Source organism: Solea senegalensis, linkage group LG7 (assembly GCF_019176455.1).
Source record: "Solea senegalensis isolate Sse05_10M linkage group LG7, IFAPA_SoseM_1, whole genome shotgun sequence".
Taxonomy (NCBI): domain Eukaryota; kingdom Metazoa; phylum Chordata; class Actinopteri; order Pleuronectiformes; family Soleidae; genus Solea; species Solea senegalensis.
The window spans coordinates 9,181,803-9,206,136 of record NC_058027.1 but is presented as its reverse complement, the minus strand read 5'-3'; the positions used below and the strand labels follow the sequence as shown (position 1 = coordinate 9,206,136).

Genomic DNA, 24,334 nt, shown 5'->3' with positions numbered 1-24,334 from the left:
TTGTCATAGAACTGACAAAAATGTCTGGAAGAACTATATTAAAATCTGTGAAATATGTATGCAGGTGTTGAAGGTCAGATCAGATCAGCCCTTCATTCATTTATCATTTTGACAGTTGAAGAGACTTTTTTTTGTGTACCTGCTTGTTTTTAGTTTTGTAGAAAATCCGAAGAAATGACCCATATCACACAGAAAGAGCTGGACAACCAGTCAAGCAAGCAAATAACATTGTCTACAAACAGACACCACAGACTCTGGTTAGCAGAGCAGAAATATAGTTCTGTTAGTGCAGTTAACACAATTGTTTAAATGCCTGATCTCTCAACTTTTACAACGAATGAACTCTGTTCATTTCTAACACATTTAAATATTAACGTAAAACACAGTTCCTTTATCTAACAATGTAACATTTCAAAGATTGTAATTACATCATGATGAATTTCATTGATTCAGTCTGGATCAGTTTATCAGTGGATTTCTTTGTACCCGAGTCTCAGATTTTTCTTTGATCCGACAATCCTGTTCCCGATCATCTCTCCTCAGCTACATGGTTTGTTTATTTCTATTCTGACTAAGTTGTTGTCTGTCCTTGTTTGTTTGCAGTGCTCCCCACATGTTCACCACTGGACTTTCATTGTGACAATGGTAAATGTATCCGGCGCTCCTGGGTGTGTGATGGAGACAACGACTGTGAGGATGACTCAGACGAACAAGACTGTCGTAAGTAACCCTACTCTACACTTACTCTACACAAACAAATTAACAGTCACTTGTAGTTGTGTTGGTAAGTGTCATCTCTCTGTCTCTCTCTAATACATACAAACACACACACAGATGTTTGGAGTGGTATTTTGAGTCTGACTGACTGACACACACACATACACGCACACTTACAGTACGAGAGATCAGCACTCCCATGTTCACCACTCAATACATTTACTGACCTTGATGCTCAGTTTGGAACTATTTTTATTTTGGGGTGTGTGTGCGTGTGTGTTTGCTTGTTTCAAAATAACCCTCAGCTGTCTACCAAGCAGGAGAATGTGGCCCATAGTGCGCAAGGCCAGGAGTATGCTGTGTCTCTACCTTGCTGCCTGGTGGTTAGGTGTGTATGTGTGCATGTTAGGCTGTATTTCTCTCCATGTGAGGATCCATTTAACAGTAGGACGTTTCTGTAAAGCCGGAGTATGTGCCTCACTTCTTCAAAGTTTTGCTCAAGGAGTTCATTCTGCAGATTATGAGGAGGCAGAGAGTCTCTGGTCATTCTGAGGTAGTCCTGTATTCTTTCAAGTTGATTAAGTTGGGAGAGATCAACTGAAATCCTTTTACTCATTTCGATGAGCTGGTCAATTACTGCAATAGTCTTATACGGGCAAAATAAAGAAACATTGAACCTAGGTCAAATGTTGCTGTAACTCATAGATTTACACTGACAGGATCTATCAATGAAGAAGCTGATGTACATTTTTTCTAAATGATGATGTTTGTGTAGGATCCACTGAGCAGTTGCAGTTATGATTTTGGTTTTACTGCTGTGTGCACATTATTCCACCTTTCTATCACTTAGCCTGATTACACTTGAACTTGGTTTGGTGGGACTTGATGAAGCAGATCCAAATAAGACAGTGGTTCCCAAGCTGGGGGAGGATTTGCAAACAGCCTGATTACATTGTGAAACTGGCAAATAAATAGACCTATAAATAGTAGTATAGTCTGAGGTGCCCACATAATATGCATAGGCTACCAAACTGCTACCTTTAAGATATTAGTGAATTTCTAAATACATCCTGCAGCGATTATGATGAAAAACAAATCTGACAAATGTAAAAGGTTAATATTTCTGATAAGTTAAAATGCAGATGGTGCAGATTTAGGTAATGGTCTGGAAGGAAGAACTCATTATATTGTTCAGTGGATCAGAGGGTGGATACAGGAGGTTTTTTTCTAATAAAAAGGCATTTTAAGAGTTCAAGTGGAGGTGTGTTGTCTTGGTTTTACATTGAGGTAAATTTGACAATACTGACGGCTGTTATTAAGGCAAGGGTGTATGTGTGTGTGTGTGGTGCTCTGTTAGCTCTATCTGTCTCAGACAGCCCATTTGTGCAGTCTAATTAGTTTGTGTCTTTCCATCACATTGACACTTTGGTTTAATCACACTTATAAGTGTGTTATGTGTTACCTACTTACTATATATCTCATAACGGTCTCAACAGAACAACTTTGATCTAGCTCTTGGATGCTGGGATTTTTTGTGAGCGAGTGTCTTTCTTAATATTCAAAGCTGAAAAGAGAAATGCAAAGATTAAACTGCTAACTGTGAATTGGTGCTGGGCCTTATACCTGTTCATACCTAAAACTGGTATTTGTCTTTTTAATATACATTTTTCCTATTCCGCAAGACCAATAAATGAATAACGCAGCAAAACACTGTTCGACGGGGGACCTTTTTAACTGCTGCACCACACATGCTTCAGGATGAAGAAGTAACTGTGGTAGTACTGTAATTGCAGGAATGATCAACGTACTCCACCACGTCAGCAGAAAACACGTCAAGAATGTATGTAGTTGAACATAATGTACAATCAAACTCCGCTGCTCTCTCTGCCCCACCTCTCAAGCAATACGAGCACACACACACACACACACTCTCTCATTTGTGCCTTTCTCTCGCTGGAGCACTCGCTCATGCTCATGCATTAAAAAAAATTTTGGTCATACTGCCCAGCACTACTGTGAATGTGTAGTTTTGTCAACCACATACAGTACGACCATTAGATTTTAGTGAAATCAGCTGACAGTGTGTCTGATCATGTTGCCAAACCCACCTGATAAACACATGTGTGTATTGAGAGTGAAGTGGGATTGTCTTTGCCATCTGCAATGTCAGTTCTTCAGCTTTCTTACACTCCTGGGTTGACCCACATACTATATCAGCACCCACACACCAAATCACTTCATGATGAGGAAGCTGGCTATGAATTTTTCATCTTCATGCCCAGTAAATTTTCCTCCCTCCCCTGTTCCCCAAACTACTTATTATTTCATGCTTCTTTCTTTCTCTTTGTTTTTTTTCACCCTGTTCTGTCCTCCACTATATGTTTTGTTTCTCCTCACCATGCAGTCGTTTTATTTCATTATTTACAGACAGGGAGACAACGCTCAGTGCTCGGCTGCAGCTGAAGTAGTTGTCAAACTTACAGAGGAACATGTGGGCTGACTGAGGGGTGTTTCATGGTGGACGTGTGTGTGTTTGAACATGCACACACACACATTCACGTTTATGACTTCCACTGCCCTTTGCCCTTTTAGATTTGGCTGCTGTGTGACTGATGAGCTTGAGGGTTTGTTGACCTCTGACCTCCCTCTGTTTACCACACTGGTGGGAGGAGAGGGAGCATGGGCAGAGAGAGATGAAGAAAATCAATTATTTTCTTTCAAGATGAATAATGGGTTAAATGAGTGTGGGCTAAATAGTGCAGGTAAAACAAAATTGTCAATTGGAGCTGCCATTGAGCTTTTCTCCTTTCTGAATAGTGTTGTGGCAGAGAGCAGGTCAGTGTGGGTGAGGTCAGTTGAGGTTGTATTGTCCAAAATCAAGTTATATTGCACACACACAAACATCTTGGTTTCTACACTTAAATAAGCAAATTCAAGGGATCCTACAAGGAAATGTATTTGTTTTAATTCATTTTCATGTAAAAGAAAAAAATAAATGTTAGTTTAAGTATTTAAGCATTGACATCAAACTCAAAGTCTAGTGAAGTTGTACTGTAGAAGTCGCGAGGACACGACTTCTAGGTGTTATTGAAAAAAAACCACAACATAACATGTAGTCATACTCAGGCATGTAGGTTTAATTCACAGTACACGTATAATTCACAGGCTTCACTATCACACAGAGTTTGCGCAGAGATTCTGTTTTGGTACAAAGCATATTAGCTCTTAAAAATAAACTGTGGACTGCTTTTTGGACTAGCTTGACTGACTGCAATATTAGTCAATATTGGTCTTGGAAAAGCACATGAACACAGTATCAGTAGAAATCACAGGCTGATTTCTGAAACCATAGAACCATCGACACCAATAGAAACCACCAGTCAGGGGACATTGTACGTGTTATTTATGTGAAGAGACCCTTAATCATTTTGCTCCTACATTTATATTTGAAAAAAAAAAAAAGTTTTGTGAAGATGATGATTTATTTTTAAAGATGTCCTAAAAAGCTGCCAGTATGTAAACTGATGAATATAAAAAATAATTTTAATAATTCTGTTTCTGTGGACATCAAATGTAATTGTACACAAACATCCTGAATACTGTCCCTAGGTAACAATATATATTGTGTACATGGATACAGAAATATTCACTATTCAGATATCTATAAAACATGTTCAGTTTTTGCAGCTGTTCTTCCTAGGACACTGCATGGACTTCTATGTATTTGGAAAAAACATTATGGGAGGGTACGTTGTAATTTGCATGCAAATTATCCAAACTTTTGCCCGTATATTGCATCGAGTCAATGCACAACCCTCATCTTAACCTAACCACAGTTGGAATGTTAGCCCTAATCTTAACCAGTTCCTCAGAAATGAGGTTCTGCCTCATTAGGACCAGGTTTTGGTCTCCTGACAAGGTCCATGTTTATGCGAGAACAGGTCCCAGATACAAGTGCGCACACAGAGGCCCATGTGAAGCCTCACGCCATGCTGTTCTGTCTCTGCTTATCTCTTTTAGTTTGTCTCAGCTGTCCAGCACTCGCACACGATGGTGATAAATTATAGATTACCTCCTGCCAGCAGCCATCCATCATTGGTTCTCCTTGAAGAAGCTGTTTACTTGCCCCAGGAGAGCTAGCTTGGCTTTGCTATCGATTGTGGCCGTAACAGTAGAAGGCAGTGTTTTGAAAATCCTTTGTGTTTTATCAATGCAGGTGTGATTAAAGAAGAAATGTGGAGTTGTTCAGATAATGAAAGGGTCTGAAAGTGAATAACTGTCAATGTCACAGCACTGACAGTTCAGTGAAGGGAGTGACTTCTGTTTAACTGTACTGTCACGGCTGTTGTTATGAATGACAAATGTGTCTCATCTCCCATCTTAAGGTTAACATCCATCGTGTGGAACAACTTTTAACAACATTTGTTAACCCATGGCAGCCATTATTCAATTGAAAACAAGCTGCTGCATCCCAGGTTTGGTTAAATAAAAAAAATAACATTTTTGAATTGCATTACAATTCAAATTAGTTCCATATTTTAGTTTAAAACATGATGGCAGATTGTACCTACACCTCAGAGCTACATATGATTTACATTACATGTCATTTCGCAGCAGCTGTCATTATCCGAAGCGACTTACAATGGAATTGAGTACAATCAGCCAGGGGTGGAATTGAACTTGCGACCATTGCCGACCATGATGTCTTTCGCACACATGGTACCGGTCTTAACCACTGAGCCACTCCACCCCATTTACAACATACATCCCAAAGAAAGCATTCAGATATGGTGAGCTCAGCTCATTTTGCTAAAAAGTAAAGAATCAATTAACCCTGAGTCATGAAATGCTGGGTTTGAAACATATTATGATTTGTGATTTGTTTTACAATTTCTTGTTCTTTTGGACTGTATTATTATTATTATAATACACATACATGCACATTTCCTGCTTGGAATGTTTCTTGCAGTAGGTTTTCATTTTAACAATTCATTATTTTCTGTTATCTGCATGTTTTTGAAAGGTGTTTAGTTTAATTTGAAGTATGATAATTTGATGATAATTTGTCCTGTTCATTTTGGCCCAGCATTTATTTTATTTTCTAGCTCAGTAAAACACAAGGATTGTCCCATTCCACTTAATGTCAGACTGACAGACATTTTGAAAATAAGTCTTGTGTTTTTGCTTGGGAACTGTATCGTTCAATATTGGTTTAAGGAGGAAAAGAAATTTGCAATTATCATTGCAGTCAAATTTCAATGAATCAGGTTATATTTAATTCTAATCAGGATATTTAACAAAATATTCATATTTCTCAATGATGATGTGCAGTGCAATGAGCTTTGTTTTAGTTGGATTACAAGTGTTTGATTGACAGATGAAGAGTGGAGATGAGGAGATGAGAAATAAGCTTGAACTGTTTTTCCAACATAAATTCAAGCTGACGACAGCCTCTTGACTCCCTGAAGGATGAAGATTTATTTTTATTTTTAAAATCACTCCATGAAGTGATTTAGTTTCATGAGTTTTAGTGTTTGTAGTTGGCCTGGAAAATTGTTGTATAAATAGTCATTCCTGTCGCAAATGTTTTCCTTCGATCAGTCAGCGACTGTGAAGATATATATAGACACAAATACATGCTCTCACAGATTGTATTCCTCCTCACTGCATTTCTTTGTTGTAGCTGTCCAACTGATGTCTTCTGTGCAGCTGTTCAGAGACTGAACCACAGGAGTCTTTAAGGTGTGGACCTGCAGCCCTGGGAGAGTTCAGTGCGTTTATGGAGTGAAAAATCTCTTTTTTCTTCAGCTCTTTGATCTTAGCCACACATAAAAGGCCACAGTTTCCCCAGCGTCAGTCCAATTTTCACTATAATGCCAGCAGAGCACAGGGACGGCTGCTTGTTATCACACTCTTGTACAGGATCTGCTCTTTGCTTCCGTTGTATCCTCACTACTTTTAGAACTCTGAAACCTTTCTGTTTCTCTCTGCAGCTCCCAGGGAGTGCGAGGAGGACGAGTTTCACTGCCAGAACGGTTACTGTATCCGCAGCCTCTGGCACTGCGACGGCGACAACGATTGCGGGGACAACAGTGATGAACAGTGTGGTGGGTTCACCACTAAAAAGCACAAGAACACAACATGCAGCCACATCGTTCGTCCTCACTGTCTTATAAGTATGCCTTGTGTATCACAGATATGCGCAAATGTTCGGACAAAGAATTTCGCTGCACTGACGGCAGCTGTATCGCTGAGCACTGGTACTGTGATGGAGACACGGACTGTAAGGATGGATCAGATGAGGAGAACTGCCGTGAGTTATTCTGTGTGTGTGTTTTAAATTGGTTTTAAACATGACTTTTATGAGACATGTCACAATTCAAGTGTTCCATTAAGACTTGTGAGCAGCAGAGCGTCAGGATGAAACAAGAAGCCATTAATCATAACAAGGGTTTTCTTGATATTTACTAATACTTAATATTTCCATTCTGGAATAAATGATTCTACTTGAAAACTATGTTTTTATACATTTATACAAGGAGAAGTCTGCTCCCTCTTTGACCTAAGACTCTTCAGGCCGCACTGTCATGACTCTAATATGACCTGTTTCTAACAGAACATGAAACAAGTCTTATTAGTGGGCCTCACTATTCTTTTCATGCATAGTCTCCTGACAGCAGATGATGATGGTTAGAGCCTCTCAAACAACCAAATGCTGCAGCATCTTGTTCAGCATCTGTTTAACATGTCTGTGTCTCCGTGCAGCCTCAGATGTGATGACAGCCACCTGCAGCGTGGAGGAATTCCAGTGTGCATATGGACGCTGTATCCTGGACATTTACCACTGTGATGGAGACGACGACTGTGGAGACTGGTCAGATGAGTCAGACTGTTGTAAGTATTCATACCGTGTTCAATTACTTCTACTAGTCACAATCCCTGCAGTGTTACAGCCAAAATACAGGCTGTATCAGTCGGAAAAACATGAAATATTTCATCTTAAACACAAGCTTTATCTTGAACTCTAATGACAGTGGAAAAGCTCATCTGGACAGTCTAACAGGAAAGAGCTCTGTTATCTTCTTAAACACATGTTCACATATAAACACATACTTTCTAGCACCTGTGGCATCACTTCAGGCTCCTACTTAACAGATCAGTCTTCCAATAAAATGTTTGTCCCGCTGTCATTCTCTACCATGGAATGATGTTATTCTTTTAATGACTGCAAATGTAGAATAAAGGAAGTGATTACTGCAAGCTGAAGTTGATACATTAATGCTTAATTTTCGCTGTCTTGTGATTCATCGTTAGTGCATTAGGGCTCAAACAATTACTCGATTATTAATCGATTACTAAATTAATTGTCAACTATTTTGACAATCGGTTAATCGGTCTGTGTTTTCTCATTATTTAAACAATATTTCTGAGAAATAATTAAAACTGGATCATTTTGGTTTGTGGACAAAACAAGACATTTGAGAACGTCATCATTTCCAGGTTGTATGGACCAAACGATTACTCGATTATCGCAAAAATACTCGACAGATGACTCGATTATGAAAATAATCGTTAGTTGCAGCATGACTTCCTGGTAAAATAATAAAGCCATAAAAATAAATCCTGTGCTGTAGATTAACTGTGCAAGATGTTTTGTAATCACATGTGAACAGGAAGTCAATATTATACTTTATATTACACAGTAACTACTGCAGTGTCTATGGTTTCAATAACTTGAGACCAATTTTGGAAGAGCTTAATTATTGATCAGACAAACCACTTTGATGATTGGGTTTTTTTTGTTTTTAATGAAAATATTTAACACACCCACACAGTCTTCAAGAACCACGTGATTTTCATGGCAAACTTTCCCCTTTCAGTGAAAAGTATTGAATATTATACGTTTCCCCTTAAAACCACTGTACTTTATGTAAACATTGAGTGTTTATTTCATGACATAACGTCCAACAACAGGTTGAGTGCAGGAACAGCTGCTGTTAGCAAACTGCCACTCAGATGCTCCTGTCAAAGCTGAAAAAGACTCTTCCGTCTGTCACATGTTTTCAGACCCTGTGTCACACACAGAGCAAAGCCATGGTCCTGATTAACACACTCCAGAGATGCTACCTGCTGGAGACACATCTCTCAGCATGTGCCTTCTTGTTCTGTCATCTATATTTACTGTGTCACTTTCATTTACGTGTCATCTTAAGCAGCCTGCAACATCTTTCTGTCTTCTCTCCCTCTCTCACCCACACTCACGCGCACACTCACACATTCCCCGGCCCTTCTCTGTAATGCTAATCACAACAAACCCTCACTCTTACCACAACTAAATCTAACAAATCTAACCCTTGAAAGCTGAAAAGTATATTAGTCTGTAGCTTTTGGAGCCCATAAATCCAGAAAAACAAGTATACACAAACTTAGAGAGAAGCACTCATAACATGGTGGTTTCTCCCTTTGATCCCTTTATCTACAGTGTGATAAGCACCGTTTCAAGGTTTGGCAAGGTTGTTTGATCATGTGCAGGGTCATGTTAGTCAACTGAGCTGCTTTTCCTCTGTTATCTCCGCCCACGTCCAGGTTTTTTTAATTACCGTTTTTCTTTTGAAGCGTATTTTTTGTGAAGGTTGAGCTAACGTGACATTTTCATTTTAGAGAAGCAGTAGGCTGGCCTTAAAAATACCTGCACTACAGATCTCAGACACAACATAGTAAGTTTGAGTCTTCAAACCTTTGAAACTCACTGTCACAGTCTTCTGTGCTGCACTGGTCACCGTTTAAAAACCAACAGCGTGGAGACATCAGTCTACATTCGGACAGACGTACCAACCAAAACCAGCTGGGCAACAAGTCCCCCAAAGACTCATTTCCTGCTGTCCCTTACCCTTAATTACTTAAATTGACCTTTTTTTGGGTTATTTTTTATTTATTTATAACTTTGTTTTTCCAGAATCAGAACATTCCATCCTCTGTGTTTAAATTGAGAAATTCTGGTTCACAAATAAAAAGCTCTGAAGAGAGTTTGAAGATGTCTTTGCTTGATAGTAGTTTGTGATCACACTCTTGCGTTCACGTATAATTTGTCTTTCTCTCTCTCTTTCTCACACACACGTACACATGGACGAAAATGCATTCCTCAGAGGCATAAGACAGCCCATTCTCAGACAGCATTCCTTGGCATGGACTCCTCAGAGACATGAAGGGTGCTTTGTTAGACAAGGAGCCTCTCTCTCTGTCTTTCTCTCTCTCTCTCTCTCGCTCTGTCACTCTCTCTGTCTCTCTCTCAGTCTCTCTCGCTCTGTCACTCTCTCTGTCTCTCTCTCTCTCAGTCTCGCACTCTCACACATTCAGAAACACTCACATTTGCTTGCTTGTGTTGTGAACACTGATACTGCTTTCGGCTGCATAGCTGAGTAGATGAAAGAACATAGTTGTGTGTGTGTGTGTGTGTGAGAGAGAGAGAGAGATAAGGACAGAGCAACATACAAGGAGATGATGAATCATATGAGTGTCTGTTCATCTCATGCATACATGCCTCTCTCTCCCTCTCTCCCCCTCTCCCTCTCTCTCCCTCTCTCTCACACTCTCTCTGTGGGTGAGCCACCTGCTGTTTTAATCATCCCTCCCTTCTATTGCCCAGCTTACAGGGTTGCTTGAAACATCTCTTTTTTTGCCTTTCTTCTTCATTTCCTTACTGTGATTAAGATGATGAGTGGGCTTGTGTTGTCAGGAGGAAACACACACACACACACACACACACACATTACGTTAGAGTTGGGTTTTAAGATGCTTATTTTTGATTCAGCTTTAATCTTCTCATCCACCTCCGTCCTCATGTGCTGCCAGTTTGCAGCTTGAGCTTCACTTTGAGCTAATTATATGATCATCATTTTTATCTAATTTCATGTAGAGATGAGCTGGGAGATTTAAAATGATCTCTAGTCATAATATTAAAGCAGCCAAAAATGTGTTTATAAGATTTCTGTTGACACTGATCACAAAGGAAAGCAGTTCTTTATTAGTTCATGCTCCTCCAGTGACCTGCTCTAAATCTGTATGACCCACTGAAGGTTTGAGTCTTCTATAAGATGTTTTCTTGGATTCACACTTAACTTTCTGATTAGTCCATTTTCCTAAATGAAGTTACTTTACAAAGCAGCAAGTCCTTTTGAGACATTTGAGAAGCTTGAACCAGAAGCTTGAACCAGATTTGATTGAAATTATGAATAAATTATCAAAATGAATGAAATGGTCCTTTCACCAGTAATTATTTGAACCTGTAATCACTCAGCATTTAAAATCATACAATAATGACATAGTATAGCATAGCATAAATTAATATGGGATTGTGAGATTATATTGTAATATTTATGTATTATGTTCAAGATATAATAGTATCTTAGTCGTAAAGAGACGCATATGGAAGTATTTAGATAAATGGTTAGATTTCTTTGACCTACTGTGTCTTGTGTGTGTGTTTAGCCTCCCACCAGCCCTGCAGGTCAGTTGAATTCATGTGCAGCAGTGGCATGTGCATCAACGCTGGCTGGAGGTGTGACGGCGAGTACGACTGTGACGACCAGTCAGACGAGAAGAACTGCAGTGAGTACCTGCACTCATCAGAACTACTGAACAGATCACCTTAACAGTCATTCATGACGAAATCATTTGTACTTTGAATTAAAAGATAAAAAATCTGTGTCTCCTGCAGCCACGTCCATGTGCACAGCCGACCAGTTCCGCTGTGGAACTGGACGCTGTATCAGGTTGTCATGGAGATGTGATGGTGAGGATGACTGTTCTGATCGCAGCGATGAAGAAGGCTGTGAGAAAACTGGTAAGACTGCATTGTTTTTAACCCAGAAGCTAAATATAATGCAAGCTTCAACTGTTGTCATGACAACAGCTCAGAACAGCCCTCCACTGACATACTTTTATTCTTTATTTCATGTTATTTTACTTCAATTTTATTTAAAATATTTGACTCTTTTGTATTATTCACTATAAGATACACGATAACAAACACCTCTATCCTCAGCCATGATGGTGAAGATTTGTAGATTTCTTTATTCAAACCATCTAAACTCTGGTTTTCAGCTTTGGTTTTCAACTATTGTACCGTTTACAATTGTCTCATTGTTTATTTTAGGATTTTCTGTATTTGCTGCAGAACTATTCCCATATGTAATTAAATAATAAAAGCCAGTGTCATTTTATGATTTTATTAAAAGTCCTTTCTATGTATGGACACATCAGAAGTCCTTGTATTACCATTATATATTACTACTATTATATTCTCATAAGGTAGGACAGGTTAAATAATATTTAATATTGTATAAATTTGACTTTAAACTCAATACTGGTTTGCAGATCTTTGTTATCTCACAGGATATTTCTTACCTCTTCACAGAGAGTCCTCCATGTGCTCCTGATCAGTTTCAATGTGGGAATGGACGCTGTATCGGTCAGAGGAAGGTGTGTAACGAGGTCAACGACTGTGAAGACGGGACTGATGAACACCCACACCATGACTGCCGTGAGTATGAACTGACAGGTGTCACTGTCATTTCAATATGACACTGTTTAAGTCACTGGGTTTGACACATTCACATTAGTCAGAGGAACAAAGCCTCTTATGGAAGGTTTGACGTGAATATGTTTTTACACTGACAGACATAAGAGAGTTCTCACTGCATTTCACTTCTCTCACTCCCATATACAATTTCCACTTACTGTATGTCTGTGTGACAGTGTTATTACAGTTATATTATTAAAAAAATGTCTCTGCCTGGTCTAGATCTAAACACCATTATACTGAGAAATACAGAGTTATGTGGGGCTAATAGGCTTAATCAGAATTGTGAGACGTTTGTTTATATTTATATTAATTTTATGTTTCGTTTATATTTAAAGGTTACAGCTTTAAACTGATAAAGTAAATATTTTTATTAGATTGTATCGTTTTTGCATACAAATGTTTTAGCTTGAAATGAAAAATGGAAGACTGACTGACAACACCACCCTTGGACCTCGATGCTTGAGGGCCAGAAATATTTCGAGGCTTGACACCAGATGAGGCAGATCCTTTTTACAGTGTGTGGTTGTATTTATACTGAATCAGCATGTTGTGTTTATGTTTCTCGTGCAGGTCCACGCTCCACTGAGGGCAACTGTAACCAGAATAATGGAGGCTGCTCTCAGAAGTGTCAGATGGTGAGAGGACTGGTCCAGTGCACCTGTCACACTGGATACCGACTGATGGACGACGGCAAGGCTTGCCAGGGTAATGCTGTGTGTGTGTGTTTGACTGTGTGTGTGTGTGTGTGTGTGTGAGTGCATGTCTGTATCTGTCTGTACACATTGCAAGCTGACAGAGTTTGCACTGTGAAAGTGTGTGAACAGGCTGAGGGTGATAATATTCATGACCTCTAGAGTTTGTTGATTAGTCAGTTGCTAAGCAACGTACTCAAAAATAGAATGAGAATAGTAAACCCTCTAACTCCTATTCAAGAATCAGTAAGAAAAATATAGCAAGCAAGCAACTGTGATGAAGAGCACAGTTTTACAAAATAACTAAATAAAATAAAGAATTCATGGAAAAATTGTAACGAGTATTGTACTAACATGAACACACTATTAAACCATAGAGAACTGTATTTCTGTGAATATTGAAGCGTTTAAATTTGGTTACGTTACCCTTTAATGACATCATCCACTTCACCCATTTCTGCCATAACTTATTGTTGAATTTGGCAAGCGTTCTGCCACCGAAGCTCTTCCAATAAAGTGCAAATGCGCAGAAAAATCAAATGAGATAACAAGACAATTTGATGCTAACACCTCTCTGTCCTTCAGCTCTTGTCCTTTGTCTCTGTCATCCTTTCCAGATGTGGATGAGTGTGCTGAAGAAGGCTACTGCAGCCAGGGCTGTACAAACACAGAGGGGGGCTTCCAGTGCTGGTGTGTTCAGGGCTACGAGCTCAGACCTGACAAGCGCAGCTGCAAAGCTCTGGGTAAAAACCACTGTACTATGTTTCAACTTTGACATGTGACCACAGAGAGTCATTGGGTTTTGACCTCCAATAAAAACACATTTGCAGAGTGTTTATACTTGCCTCAAGAGTAACTGTATCCATTCGTCTTTGCTGGGGTAATGGACCCAGAGTGAAGTTGGCTCATTCAGACAGTCTGGACTAGATTTAGATATGCAGTGGAGGTAGAGTGGAGTGCAGGCCTGGCACAGCAGACCATAAATTTGCTGCAGGCGTGAGTTAAACTGAGGTCAAGACTGTCTGTCAGGCACTTGCCGGCACCCAGACCTTCACTATTTTTTATTTTCTATTGAGATAAATGACACACTTTTATTTGAAGTGACCAGTCCTTAGTCCTCTTTTTTTTCCTTTCCTCTTTTGGTTCTTTCATCTCATGTTTGGTTTCTCAATAATGTCATTTCCACTTTATTTAACCCAGCCTCCATGCCTACCCACTTTTCTGTCCACCTTAAGGTCCAGAGCCAGTTCTGCTCTTTGCCAACCGCATAGACATCCGTCAGGTTTTGCCGCATCGCTCAGAGTACACCCTGCTGCTTAACAACTTGGAGAATGCCATTGCCCTGGATTTCCACCACAACCTGGAACTGGTGTTCTGGTCAGATGTGACTCTGGACCGCATCATGAAGGCCAACCTCAATGGCTCCAATGTGGAGGAGGTTGTCTCCACAGGTCTGGAGAGCCCAGGTGGGTACAGCCAGTTCAAATATAGGACAATAGGCTCATTTGTAATTCTTCCAAATTATTTAACTGTGCTGCTTTCTGTCCAACTGTACTCTGTTATTGTTAATATTATTATTATTATTGTTGTTTTCCTCTTCATTACATTTCTCTCTATTTTACCCCATTTTGCCCCACTTTTCAAAACGGAATAAATATGCACGTATAAACCATGTAAACCACAATTGTACCAAAATAAATACATCAATAGCAGTTACACAAAGAAGACACTAACATTGTGCAAAATACTTTTCTATAATGGCCCTTTTCCACTATGATCCCGGTTCGCCTCGCCTCGGCACGACACGGCACAGTTTAGGTTGCATCTCCACTACAAAAAAGTATCTACTCTAAAGTCACTGCAGCCGTGACTTTGTTTTACACCCGACACACACAAAGTGACAGTGACTTGTAAAGCAGTTGTTTACAGTGTAGCTTAATCATTAGAATCAGTTCAATTAAAAATATTTGTTCAGTACTTCCTCCATGACCAGAGCACAGACTCCGTCCGACACAGTCACAGGACTGAAATACAGCGGCAGTGTTTGTGATGTCGGTCACGATCAGCAGTGCCGTCACTAAATATACCAGACTCCTCTGTTAAATATTGAGATTTTACACGTTTCTCTGGTAATTATTGGAGATTAACCCACATTTTTAGGATTGTTAAGTCTTTTTAACTGATCTACAGTTTGGCACTGTTCGGCTTAATCCTTGTGTCGGATGTCTCTTCCTGTGACGGCACTCTGAACAAACAGTGGCCGGCAGTCTAAGTCACCTACTTAGTGTGCTTGGAACCTCACCAGAGCAGGTACTAAAAAAACTACATGGTACCAGGTATTATGCTTGTGGAAACGCAACCTAACCGTGCCATGCTGAGGCGAGGTGAGTCGAGCCGGTGGAAATACGCCATAAGTGATCAAGAGAGAATCGATATCCTAGTATTAGGCCTGGCCAGATTCAGCCTGTACACTAAAACAACTGTGAAAGATGTCAGATTTATGTAATATTGCTGGTTGAATGTTCATATCATAATCAACAGAACTGTTCTGTCTGTTTTGCTGGGAACTGTGTGCACCAGTTGTGAAAAAGTGTGAAACTGAAATTAAAAACATGACAGCAGCGACATACATGCCACCTGTCCAGTGTTAACTAGGCCATTGAGTTGATAATGAGTCTTTGAGTTCCATCCTTAAGAACACCAAAAAGTAAAGCAATAACAATTTTGACATTTGTGATATTTTTTCCTTGTTTAGGTGGACTGGCCATAGACTGGATACATGACAAGTTGTACTGGACAGACTCGGGGACATCTCGTATTGAGGTGGCCAACCTGGACGGGACGCACCGTAAGGTGCTGCTGTGGCAGAACCTGGAGAAGCCCAGGGCCATCGCACTGCACCCCATTGAGGGGTATGAGTCGAAACACATGCACACCCAATCTATACAATTTATTACAGATGTTGTCAAACGTACACTCACTCATATATACACATATCCCCTCTGGATGTGTCCTAGTTGGACTGAAGCAGCTGAGTAGGGATTACATTTGGCAGCACAGCGGTGCCCACAGGCGGCATCTGTGGGTAGCATGAAATGGGCAACAGTACTGTATGTCCCACAGATAAGTTAAGCTTAAATTCATTAACTTAATTAGTTGGCTAATTTTCTTGTGATAATTGAGGAATATCTTTAGAGGAGGCCAGTCAGAACATCCCAAACTTGATTAGGAGGACATGAATATTGTGAGACTGAGATTGTGAGACAGACTGCTGTGTCTTAAATCCTGACAATAATCTGTTTACGTCTTGTCTTTTGTGGATGCTCATTATGCTCAAACATCTCAAACAAGTAACTGTGACTTTCCCTATTTTACTCCTTAGTAAGATCTACTGGACAGACTGGGGCAACACACCTCGCATTGAGTATTCCAATATGGATGGCTCCAACCGGCGAGTCATCGCAGACACACACCTGTTCTGGCCCAACGGCCTCACCATTGACTATGCCAGCCGCCGCATGTACTGGGTGGATGCAAAACACCATGTCATCGAGAAGGCTGACCTGGATGGACGCAACCGCAAGGCTGTCATAAGCCAAGGTAAACTTCCACTTGTTTGTCTTTTCTGGCTTTCATCTGGTTATGATTGAGAAACATGCTTTTTTCTTAAGAGTATGGCTGTTGCATCCTTGAAGTATCACCTTATTTACGCATCTTTTATTTAACATTAATTGCAAGGGCAGTAAAATAAAAGCAGAACAACCTTTAAGATACTGCAGGTTGGATTACTGGTCCTGAGCTGCTCTTTTCAGATGAGCACAGACCAGACATGTGTGACAGATGACAGGCATTTACATGCATTTTAATGTGCTAATTGACAGACTCTTTCCTATTTTTGTAGGTGTCTTTGCAGTTTAGGGAATTGTTGCCAGTGTTGGGGTTGGAACCTGTGCAGAGTAGTTGTAGTGGAACAGCCACATGGAGCACCAGCTCTCTGTCTAAACTTCCCTGTCATTGGTCAAAGCCTCCTGTGACACTACAGATTTAGCTATAAAAGTCCAGAGGAGGCCTAAAAAGGTTTTTGTCTCTCAGAACACTTGATTTAAATAGATTGTTGTGATTATGGAATTATTGATTAATAAAGCCCACCAAATCCTGCCTTTTGTACCTTTTAAGAACCTGAAAAAAATGAAGCTTTGTTAGTTGTTTGTTAGTTTGTTGTTCATCCAAGCAGCTTTTCATGTGAGAGCTTTTGAGAAACAGAGGAGCCATGGTCTGCAGGAGTCTGGCTGGAGATCAGATGCTCATTTAATTATCACACACACACATAAAGAAACACACACATACGTAAGGAGTTGGATATAGTGGACAGGATCCAAATTCATTATACCATGTGGAGTTAATCAATGCCATACTTCTATTAAGGAGCATATGTATGATGCCTTCCACTGAAATACACACACACTTACAGACACTTTAGAAGTATGCAGGCAGGCAGGCTACCGAATTATTTTGGCAGCTGTTTGATTTCGGCGTAATCCTCAAGTCTTTCTCCATTATTGTGGTTATAAAAAAAGGCATGAGAAATAATTATTGAGTAATAATATTTCAAAAATGTGTTAAAGCTGTGTGATTATATATATTTTGTCAAATGAGTGGAGAAGATCAAAGCTTGGTTGTAGTGAAGCAGAACCTCATTTCTGATGTTTTATTTTAAGTCAGGAATAAGCTGTGGATTGTGGTTGGGTTAAGTTTAGGGAGAAGGTTTTGGTTATGCTGTCCAAATGATTATAAGTCCATGCAGTGTCCTAACAAGAATAGCTATGCAAAGGTGTGGGTGAGTGTGTGAGCATGCCATCAGCCCAGTGAGCTCTTCTTAATGATGTGTGCTCTCAGGATAAAAGGCTGTTATTGGTCATGTCCTTCCTCCACAGATTCTGTTTGCTCAGAGAACACACAGGGCAAATGGGACGTGGGTGTGTGCCTGTGTCTGTGTGTGTGGTTATATTTTGAGCTGCTGTTCTCAGGAATGTGTATATCAAATGATTGTGTGTGTGTCTGTGTGTCTGTTAGTGTATGCATGTGTGTGCTAGCTGGATGTTTGCCAACTCCTTTGTCACTGAAGCTGGAGGGCAGCCGGGTGTTACGGATAAGGCCACTATCCAGTCTGCACACCTGTGTGCCTTGAGGTGGGGGACTGGAAGAGAAGCAGTGATGTGTGTGTGTCTGTTGTGTGTCTGTGTGTGTAGACGTAATCATATAATACATTGCCTAGGGACAACTTCTGTAAGGTGAGTACTCTGTATTACAGGAAAAAAGAAAATACCTATACCAATAGATCTGATTGATCCATTCACATCTAATTAGATGATCAGTCAACTATTAAAATCATACACAGGTTTAGTTGCTTTCATTTCTTCATATTTCAGGTCATTTTGTAATTATGTCTGGTTTATTATCGTTACCCAGACAAGCTGTCACTCCTTTAACCTTGTGAATTTTTACATACAGTACAGTAGTATTATTAGTGTAACATTGCAGTAGAATATGCTAAAAGCTTGAAGTTTAACTTGAGTTTCATGTCATTATTTTGACTCGGCTTGTCAATTCCTATCTCACAGTGCACCACACTGTAAGCCTTCTCATGCTGATAGTGTAGATAGAGAGTGCGGCAGATTGGGTTGCGGCGTGAAAAGATCAGGAGGTGCCACATATAGGTTGAAGGGGACATATCTATGAAGGCTAGTTGGGATGTTTGATGCCCCATCGCACTGCAGCTGTTCCTCCAGCTGTCCCGGAAAAGAGGGAGCAAGTTGGGTGGGATGGGGGTGCAGAGATGACAAGAAAGATGGTGAGCATATCAAAACCAGGCACCTCTGTAGGTGTTGATGACTCGGAAGGAGAGTGAGAGGGTGCACTGTTGTCTTTCTCATTTTAGGATAAGATCAGAAAACACACACAGTCAGCCAGTATCACCACACAACCACCTGGACCTGTTTGAAAAGGAGGGAGATTTCCTCATGTGTCTTTGGACTAGATCATTCCTGAAATTAATGAAAATTTTGCCTTTTTTAAACAGTTTAATGAAGTGAATGCTGTTTACATACATATATATTTTTAGATTAGGATATTAAGAATAATTTTTATTTTGGTAAACTTTGTTCTCTTTTTATATAAACTACTGTTGGTGTATTCACTAGGAGTAGAGGTGCAGCTGTTTTGTTGCTAAATGAAATGTTGGTCTCATTGATTTTCATTAAGTTTACACTCATGCGCACACACACAATTACTTTATTTTAGTAGCTTATATCACTTATTTTTTCCAGTTTTAGCCATTTACCACTTGACATTTACACTGTGCTGTAAAACACTATCATTAAATGATCTGCAATGTTTTTTAAAGCTCTGTGCCAGCATAGCATAACTCACCACACCACCACTACCACCACTGCTCTCTGGAGCAGCAGAAATCACTTTTTCCATCCATTCAGCACTTTGATCCAACTGACTGTGCAGCTTCTTCACTGAAAGAGGATTTAGATGGAGATTTGAATAAGTGTGGAAGAGTTGCCCAAAGCAGATGCCCCCACAGGAGACACATCTCTAAAAGAAGTTCCCTGTTCCACAGTATTTAGTCAAGGGTTCCACTTAAATGGGCTGTTAACACAGAGGCTGACAAATATCAACACAAGTCTAGACAAATGTTGTTGTGGACTCGAAGCCTAATAAGGCCAACTTGTTAAAGGTCTTTGAAACCAGCCACTTACTGTAAATGATGGGGTTTCACATGTGCACATTACGTGCTACAGTTGAGTTAACACATAGGGATTTGATGTGAATAAATCATTGTGTGTTCTCACTTGTTAGCACTGAACCAAGCTGTGATTATATGTTTTTAACCTTGATTATCATTCATTTAGTCACTTGTTTAAGGAACTTTCTGCACTTAAGTTCCAATAGATCTGTGTAAGAGGTTGAGCTCAACATAAAAAAATACTTGGATTCTAAGTATTTCACATTTTCTTGAAAGAACATTTTAGGTCATAGACGGATATGAAAAACTCTTTATTTAAAGTCTGAAATTAGGCTTTTGTCACAGTCTGACCATGTTTATAAGGAATAAGGAATCCAATAGTGCGCCTCTGCTTTTAGACTCCTTGGTAACGACTAAAACAGCTACAGGCTGACAAGTGGCACAGTAATTGAAAGCAGCTCTAAATGAGGATAATATGACATCAGTCAAGCCCACAGTGCTCAATAGGAAGATATGTTTGCAAAGTGTTGGTTGAACAAGCCAAATGCTCTTTCTGTTGTTGTGTTTGTGAAGAGGCTTCAAACATTGTAATTATTAGCCATGTTTTTACAAAGATATCATTTTTTTGGACCTGTTTGTTTTACTGTTAATAGATAACATTTCCTGGAAAATCCTGGCCCATTCTTTCATGAAAAATGCATTTGTCCTTTAACTTTTTGTCATTTACTACTACTACTGTTTCTCTTTAGGCCTTCCCCACCCATTTGCCATCACAGTGTTTGAGGATAGCCTCTACTGGACCGACTGGCACACCAAGAGCATCAACAGTGCCAACAAATTCACCGGCAAGAACCAGGCAGTTATTCGCAACAAGCTGCACTTTCCCATGGATATCCACACCCTCCATCCCCAGAGGCAGCCCACAGGTTAGTGCACAGCTGAGACAGATGCTGCAAACTAAGCTCCCTAAAATGTCCCACACTTTTTCCCTCTATTGTTATTGTTAGAATCAGTAGACAGTTAGCCGCTGGTGAGGGTGAAGGTATAAAACGTCTAGCTCTTTTATCCAAAGAACTGTTTTATAACGTGTATACCAAAGTTTATATTTGAATATTAGTATAGTTATTTAGTTGTCAATTTACTTCAAGTTTTACAAACATCCAAGTTTGCAGCCTAAAGCAAAAGAAAATGTTGTCATGCAGCAGGTGGAAGAGTGAAATGCAAAAGCTCAAGGTTAGAGGGTGGAAGATGAGCTGGTTGAGGACTGACTGAGAAAATAGGAACCTTCTGAAAAGGGTATCATTGCACACAGAAGTGAAATTTTTTTTCTGAAATGGTGACCCCTTAGATGATTTGTTGCTATTGTGTTAGAGCCTCTGGCAAAATGGCAAATTGTTGGTGTTTTTATCAGCAGGAGGACTTGTGTTTCTTGTTAACACACTACAGTATGTTAAACCTGAGTTCAGGCCAAAAGAAGGTTTTGGATATGATGCTGCTAAAACACAGTCTGACACTAATATGAACTACTAACAGCCTCTTTTTGGCAAAGGGAGGTCAGTCATGATTCTTTTTGTTTTGGTTTAGATTAAATGACTCATGTTAGTTCATATCATAAACAGACTTGACCTCTGCATCAGTTAAACAAAGCAAAGAGTCTTCTGACCCTGAGTGGCATTTAAATGAACTTAAAAAAAACCCACAAGATCCATAACATTCTGTACATCGCTGTCTCTCCTACAGGTAGCAGGAATCGCTGTGGCACCAACAATGGAGGCTGCAGCCACCTGTGTCTCCCCAGCAACAAGACATTCACCTGTGCCTGCCCCACTGGATTCAAGAAGGTGGACCACTTCAACTGTGCTAATGGTGAGTCCTGCAAAACACATCACATTTGATCTTTGTTATTAATTCATGTTATATATTTACTCATCAAATGCATATTTTATGTGAAGATGTTATTGCATGTACAGCCCTCACAATTATATATATTATATTATATGTCAGGTCATTGAATTTATACTCACAATTAATCAGTAAAGTTAGTTTAACCATAATATATATCATCTTCAGCATTGATCTCTACATTTTCAAGAATGTTTTAAATCAAAAAGAGATGTCTGTAGGTGCTTTTGTTAAATGAATAATATCATACCATGCATTTAGTCTTCCTGACAAACATGACAGCTAAGGTGCTGGTTGTCAGTGGTAACATATTTACTTAAAATAAGTGCACTAGAATTACAAGTTACTTACTTTATAAGTTAGACAGTTGTACTATGTGAAAATTAAATTGCTGTATATGACATACTGATATAAATGAGTGTTTTGGATTTACCCTTTAAGAGTTGCTAGTTGTCTGTGTGTTAGTGCTGTTTTGTTGTGTTCACTGTTGACCCCATTGTTAAAGCTAGAAGACTGACAGAAGACCTTTGGTCTTTAATCAGGTCTTGATAAGTTCCTGCTTTTTGCCCGAAGGACGGACATCCGACGAATCAGCTTTGATACAGAGGATATGTCCGATGATGTCATCCCTCTGGCTGACGTACGCAACGCTGTGGCTCTAGACTGGGACGCCAAAGATGGCTACATCTATTGGACAGACGTCACCACTGACTCTATCAACAGAGCACTGTGGAACGGCACCAAGCAAGAGGTCAGTGACCACCAGACTCTGACTGAACTCGACACTGAGGTCCCACCATTTGTCCCAGAATTAAGAGCACAGCAGGATGAAGAAGGATTTATACAACACTGCCATCTGCTGGGGCTGATATACAATACACGGTGGTAGATACAGTTTAGTGAATCCATCCGTCCATCGTTCTTCTACCGCTTTATCCTCCACATGAGGGTCGTGGGGAGAAAACCGACGCGCACGCGGGGAGCACATGCAGTTTAGTGAATCATGTTGGATTATATAATTCAAATTTAAAAGTGATTGAATTGATTTTCACAACAGTGTACTGCAATAATATTTAAATGAAGAAGACATCACTCTTGATTCATTGGAAGATGGGAAGTAGCCATATAATAGCTTCAAAGTAGTGAAATTCTCTTTGTTAGTGTTGTTGTTTTCACATTTTTCTGTCGTATGTGTGTTGGACCTCACAATTTACAATAAATAACTACAAGTTATATGGAAATTAGAGTGGGAGAATTCACATGGTTTCTGACTGTTTTTTGTAGGTGGTAGTGGACACCAGTCTGGAGAGCCCAGCAGGTTTGGCGATTGACTGGGTGACCAACAAGCTCTATTGGACTGATGCTGGTAAAAAAACCCACATATTATTATATTTATTATATATATTATTATGTCTAGTCACTCGCATGCTTTTGATCATGGAATACTAGTCATACGTCATGTGTGAATTCTCAGGAACAGATCGTATTGAAGTTTCAAATTCTGATGGGACCATGCGGACTGTTCTGATATGGGAGAACCTGGATCGCCCAAGGGACATTGTTGTTGACCCGATTGGAGGGTGAGATATTAAAGATTCAAACTTTAACTCCATGTGAAATTCTCATTAATTGTCATGATTTCTTATTTGCTTCATTCCTTCTTCACAGCTTCATGTACTGGACTGATTGGGGCGCCAACCCAAAGATAGAGCGTGCAGGAATGGATGCCTCTAACCGTATAGTCATCATCTCATCTAACCTGACTTGGCCCAATGGGCTTGCCATTGACTATGAGACCAAACGCTTGTACTGGGCTGATGCTGGAATGAAGACTATTGAATTTGGCAACTTTGATGGCTCTGACAGACAGGTAAAGGATTATTAAAATTATTAGGCTGCCATTTTAATTATCCTGTTGGGTAAAATGTAATTAATTGTTCAACCTTGGTTAAGATTACCTTTTTAGATGTTCTGTTTATTTGGAACTAATACTATAGACAGGAGTTAAGGAACACGTACTGATCTTCCTGGATAACACTGTGGTTATTGTGCACAGGTTTTGATTGGCAGCCAGCTTCCTCACCCCTTTGGCCTGACTGTTCATGAAGACAAGCTTTACTGGACAGACTGGCAGTCCAAGAGCATTCAGAGCGCTGACAAGCTCACTGCCTTGGGGAGACACACACTGGCTGAAAATCTGGAGAACCTCATGGACATTCACATGTTTCATAGACAACGAGAGTCAGGTAGGGTGTGTGTGTCCATGTTCTTAACAGTCTGCAAGTGGTTTGTGCGCACAAGATAAAAATAACTTCTGGGACTATATGGTCTAAGTTCCTGATTGTTCTGTTGCTGGGATTTTTTCTTTTGTTTCTGTATCATTTCGCTCATCTCTCTGCTCTCTCTTACTCTCAGCTAAGTGTCTCTGTGTTAGGTAATAACATCATCTCCCTCCCTGTTACCTAATGATTGTCTAACCAGAAGCACCATCACAGTTTGTGTGTGTGTGCAGATGTGTGCGAGGGGTGGGCGGCAGTATACTGACTACAGTAGACTGCACTATACCACTGGCCGGCAGTCTGACCAATCATCGCATAGTACCTATTTAGCACACTTTTGGAACCTCGCCTGAGCAGGTACTAAAAATAATACTTGGTACCAGGTACTATGCTAGTGGAAACGCTA

At 39.9% G+C, this 24,334-nt stretch overlaps 1 protein-coding gene across 3 annotated transcripts in view; it reads left to right on the top strand.

The window, feature by feature from the left end:
* Positions 1 to 24,334, top strand: part of lrp4 (low density lipoprotein receptor-related protein 4) — a 93,281-nt gene that overhangs the window by 56,539 nt on the left and 12,408 nt on the right. For all 3 annotated transcript variants that reach the window (XM_044030485.1, XM_044030484.1, XM_044030486.1), the window contains exons 3-21: positions 604 to 720; positions 6,711 to 6,824; positions 6,914 to 7,030; positions 7,483 to 7,611; positions 11,206 to 11,325; positions 11,435 to 11,560; positions 12,134 to 12,259; positions 12,872 to 13,006; positions 13,611 to 13,736; positions 14,229 to 14,459; positions 15,749 to 15,905; positions 16,376 to 16,593; positions 20,497 to 20,673; positions 21,488 to 21,613; positions 22,192 to 22,400; positions 22,934 to 23,015; positions 23,124 to 23,229; positions 23,318 to 23,519; positions 23,706 to 23,895. In XM_044030485.1, coding sequence (XP_043886420.1) covers positions 604 to 720; positions 6,711 to 6,824; positions 6,914 to 7,030; positions 7,483 to 7,611; positions 11,206 to 11,325; positions 11,435 to 11,560; positions 12,134 to 12,259; positions 12,872 to 13,006; positions 13,611 to 13,736; positions 14,229 to 14,459; positions 15,749 to 15,905; positions 16,376 to 16,593; positions 20,497 to 20,673; positions 21,488 to 21,613; positions 22,192 to 22,400; positions 22,934 to 23,015; positions 23,124 to 23,229; positions 23,318 to 23,519; positions 23,706 to 23,895 — 2,808 coding nt within the window. The remainder of the gene's footprint in view (positions 1 to 603; positions 721 to 6,710; positions 6,825 to 6,913; positions 7,031 to 7,482; positions 7,612 to 11,205; positions 11,326 to 11,434; positions 11,561 to 12,133; positions 12,260 to 12,871; positions 13,007 to 13,610; positions 13,737 to 14,228; positions 14,460 to 15,748; positions 15,906 to 16,375; positions 16,594 to 20,496; positions 20,674 to 21,487; positions 21,614 to 22,191; positions 22,401 to 22,933; positions 23,016 to 23,123; positions 23,230 to 23,317; positions 23,520 to 23,705; positions 23,896 to 24,334) is intronic.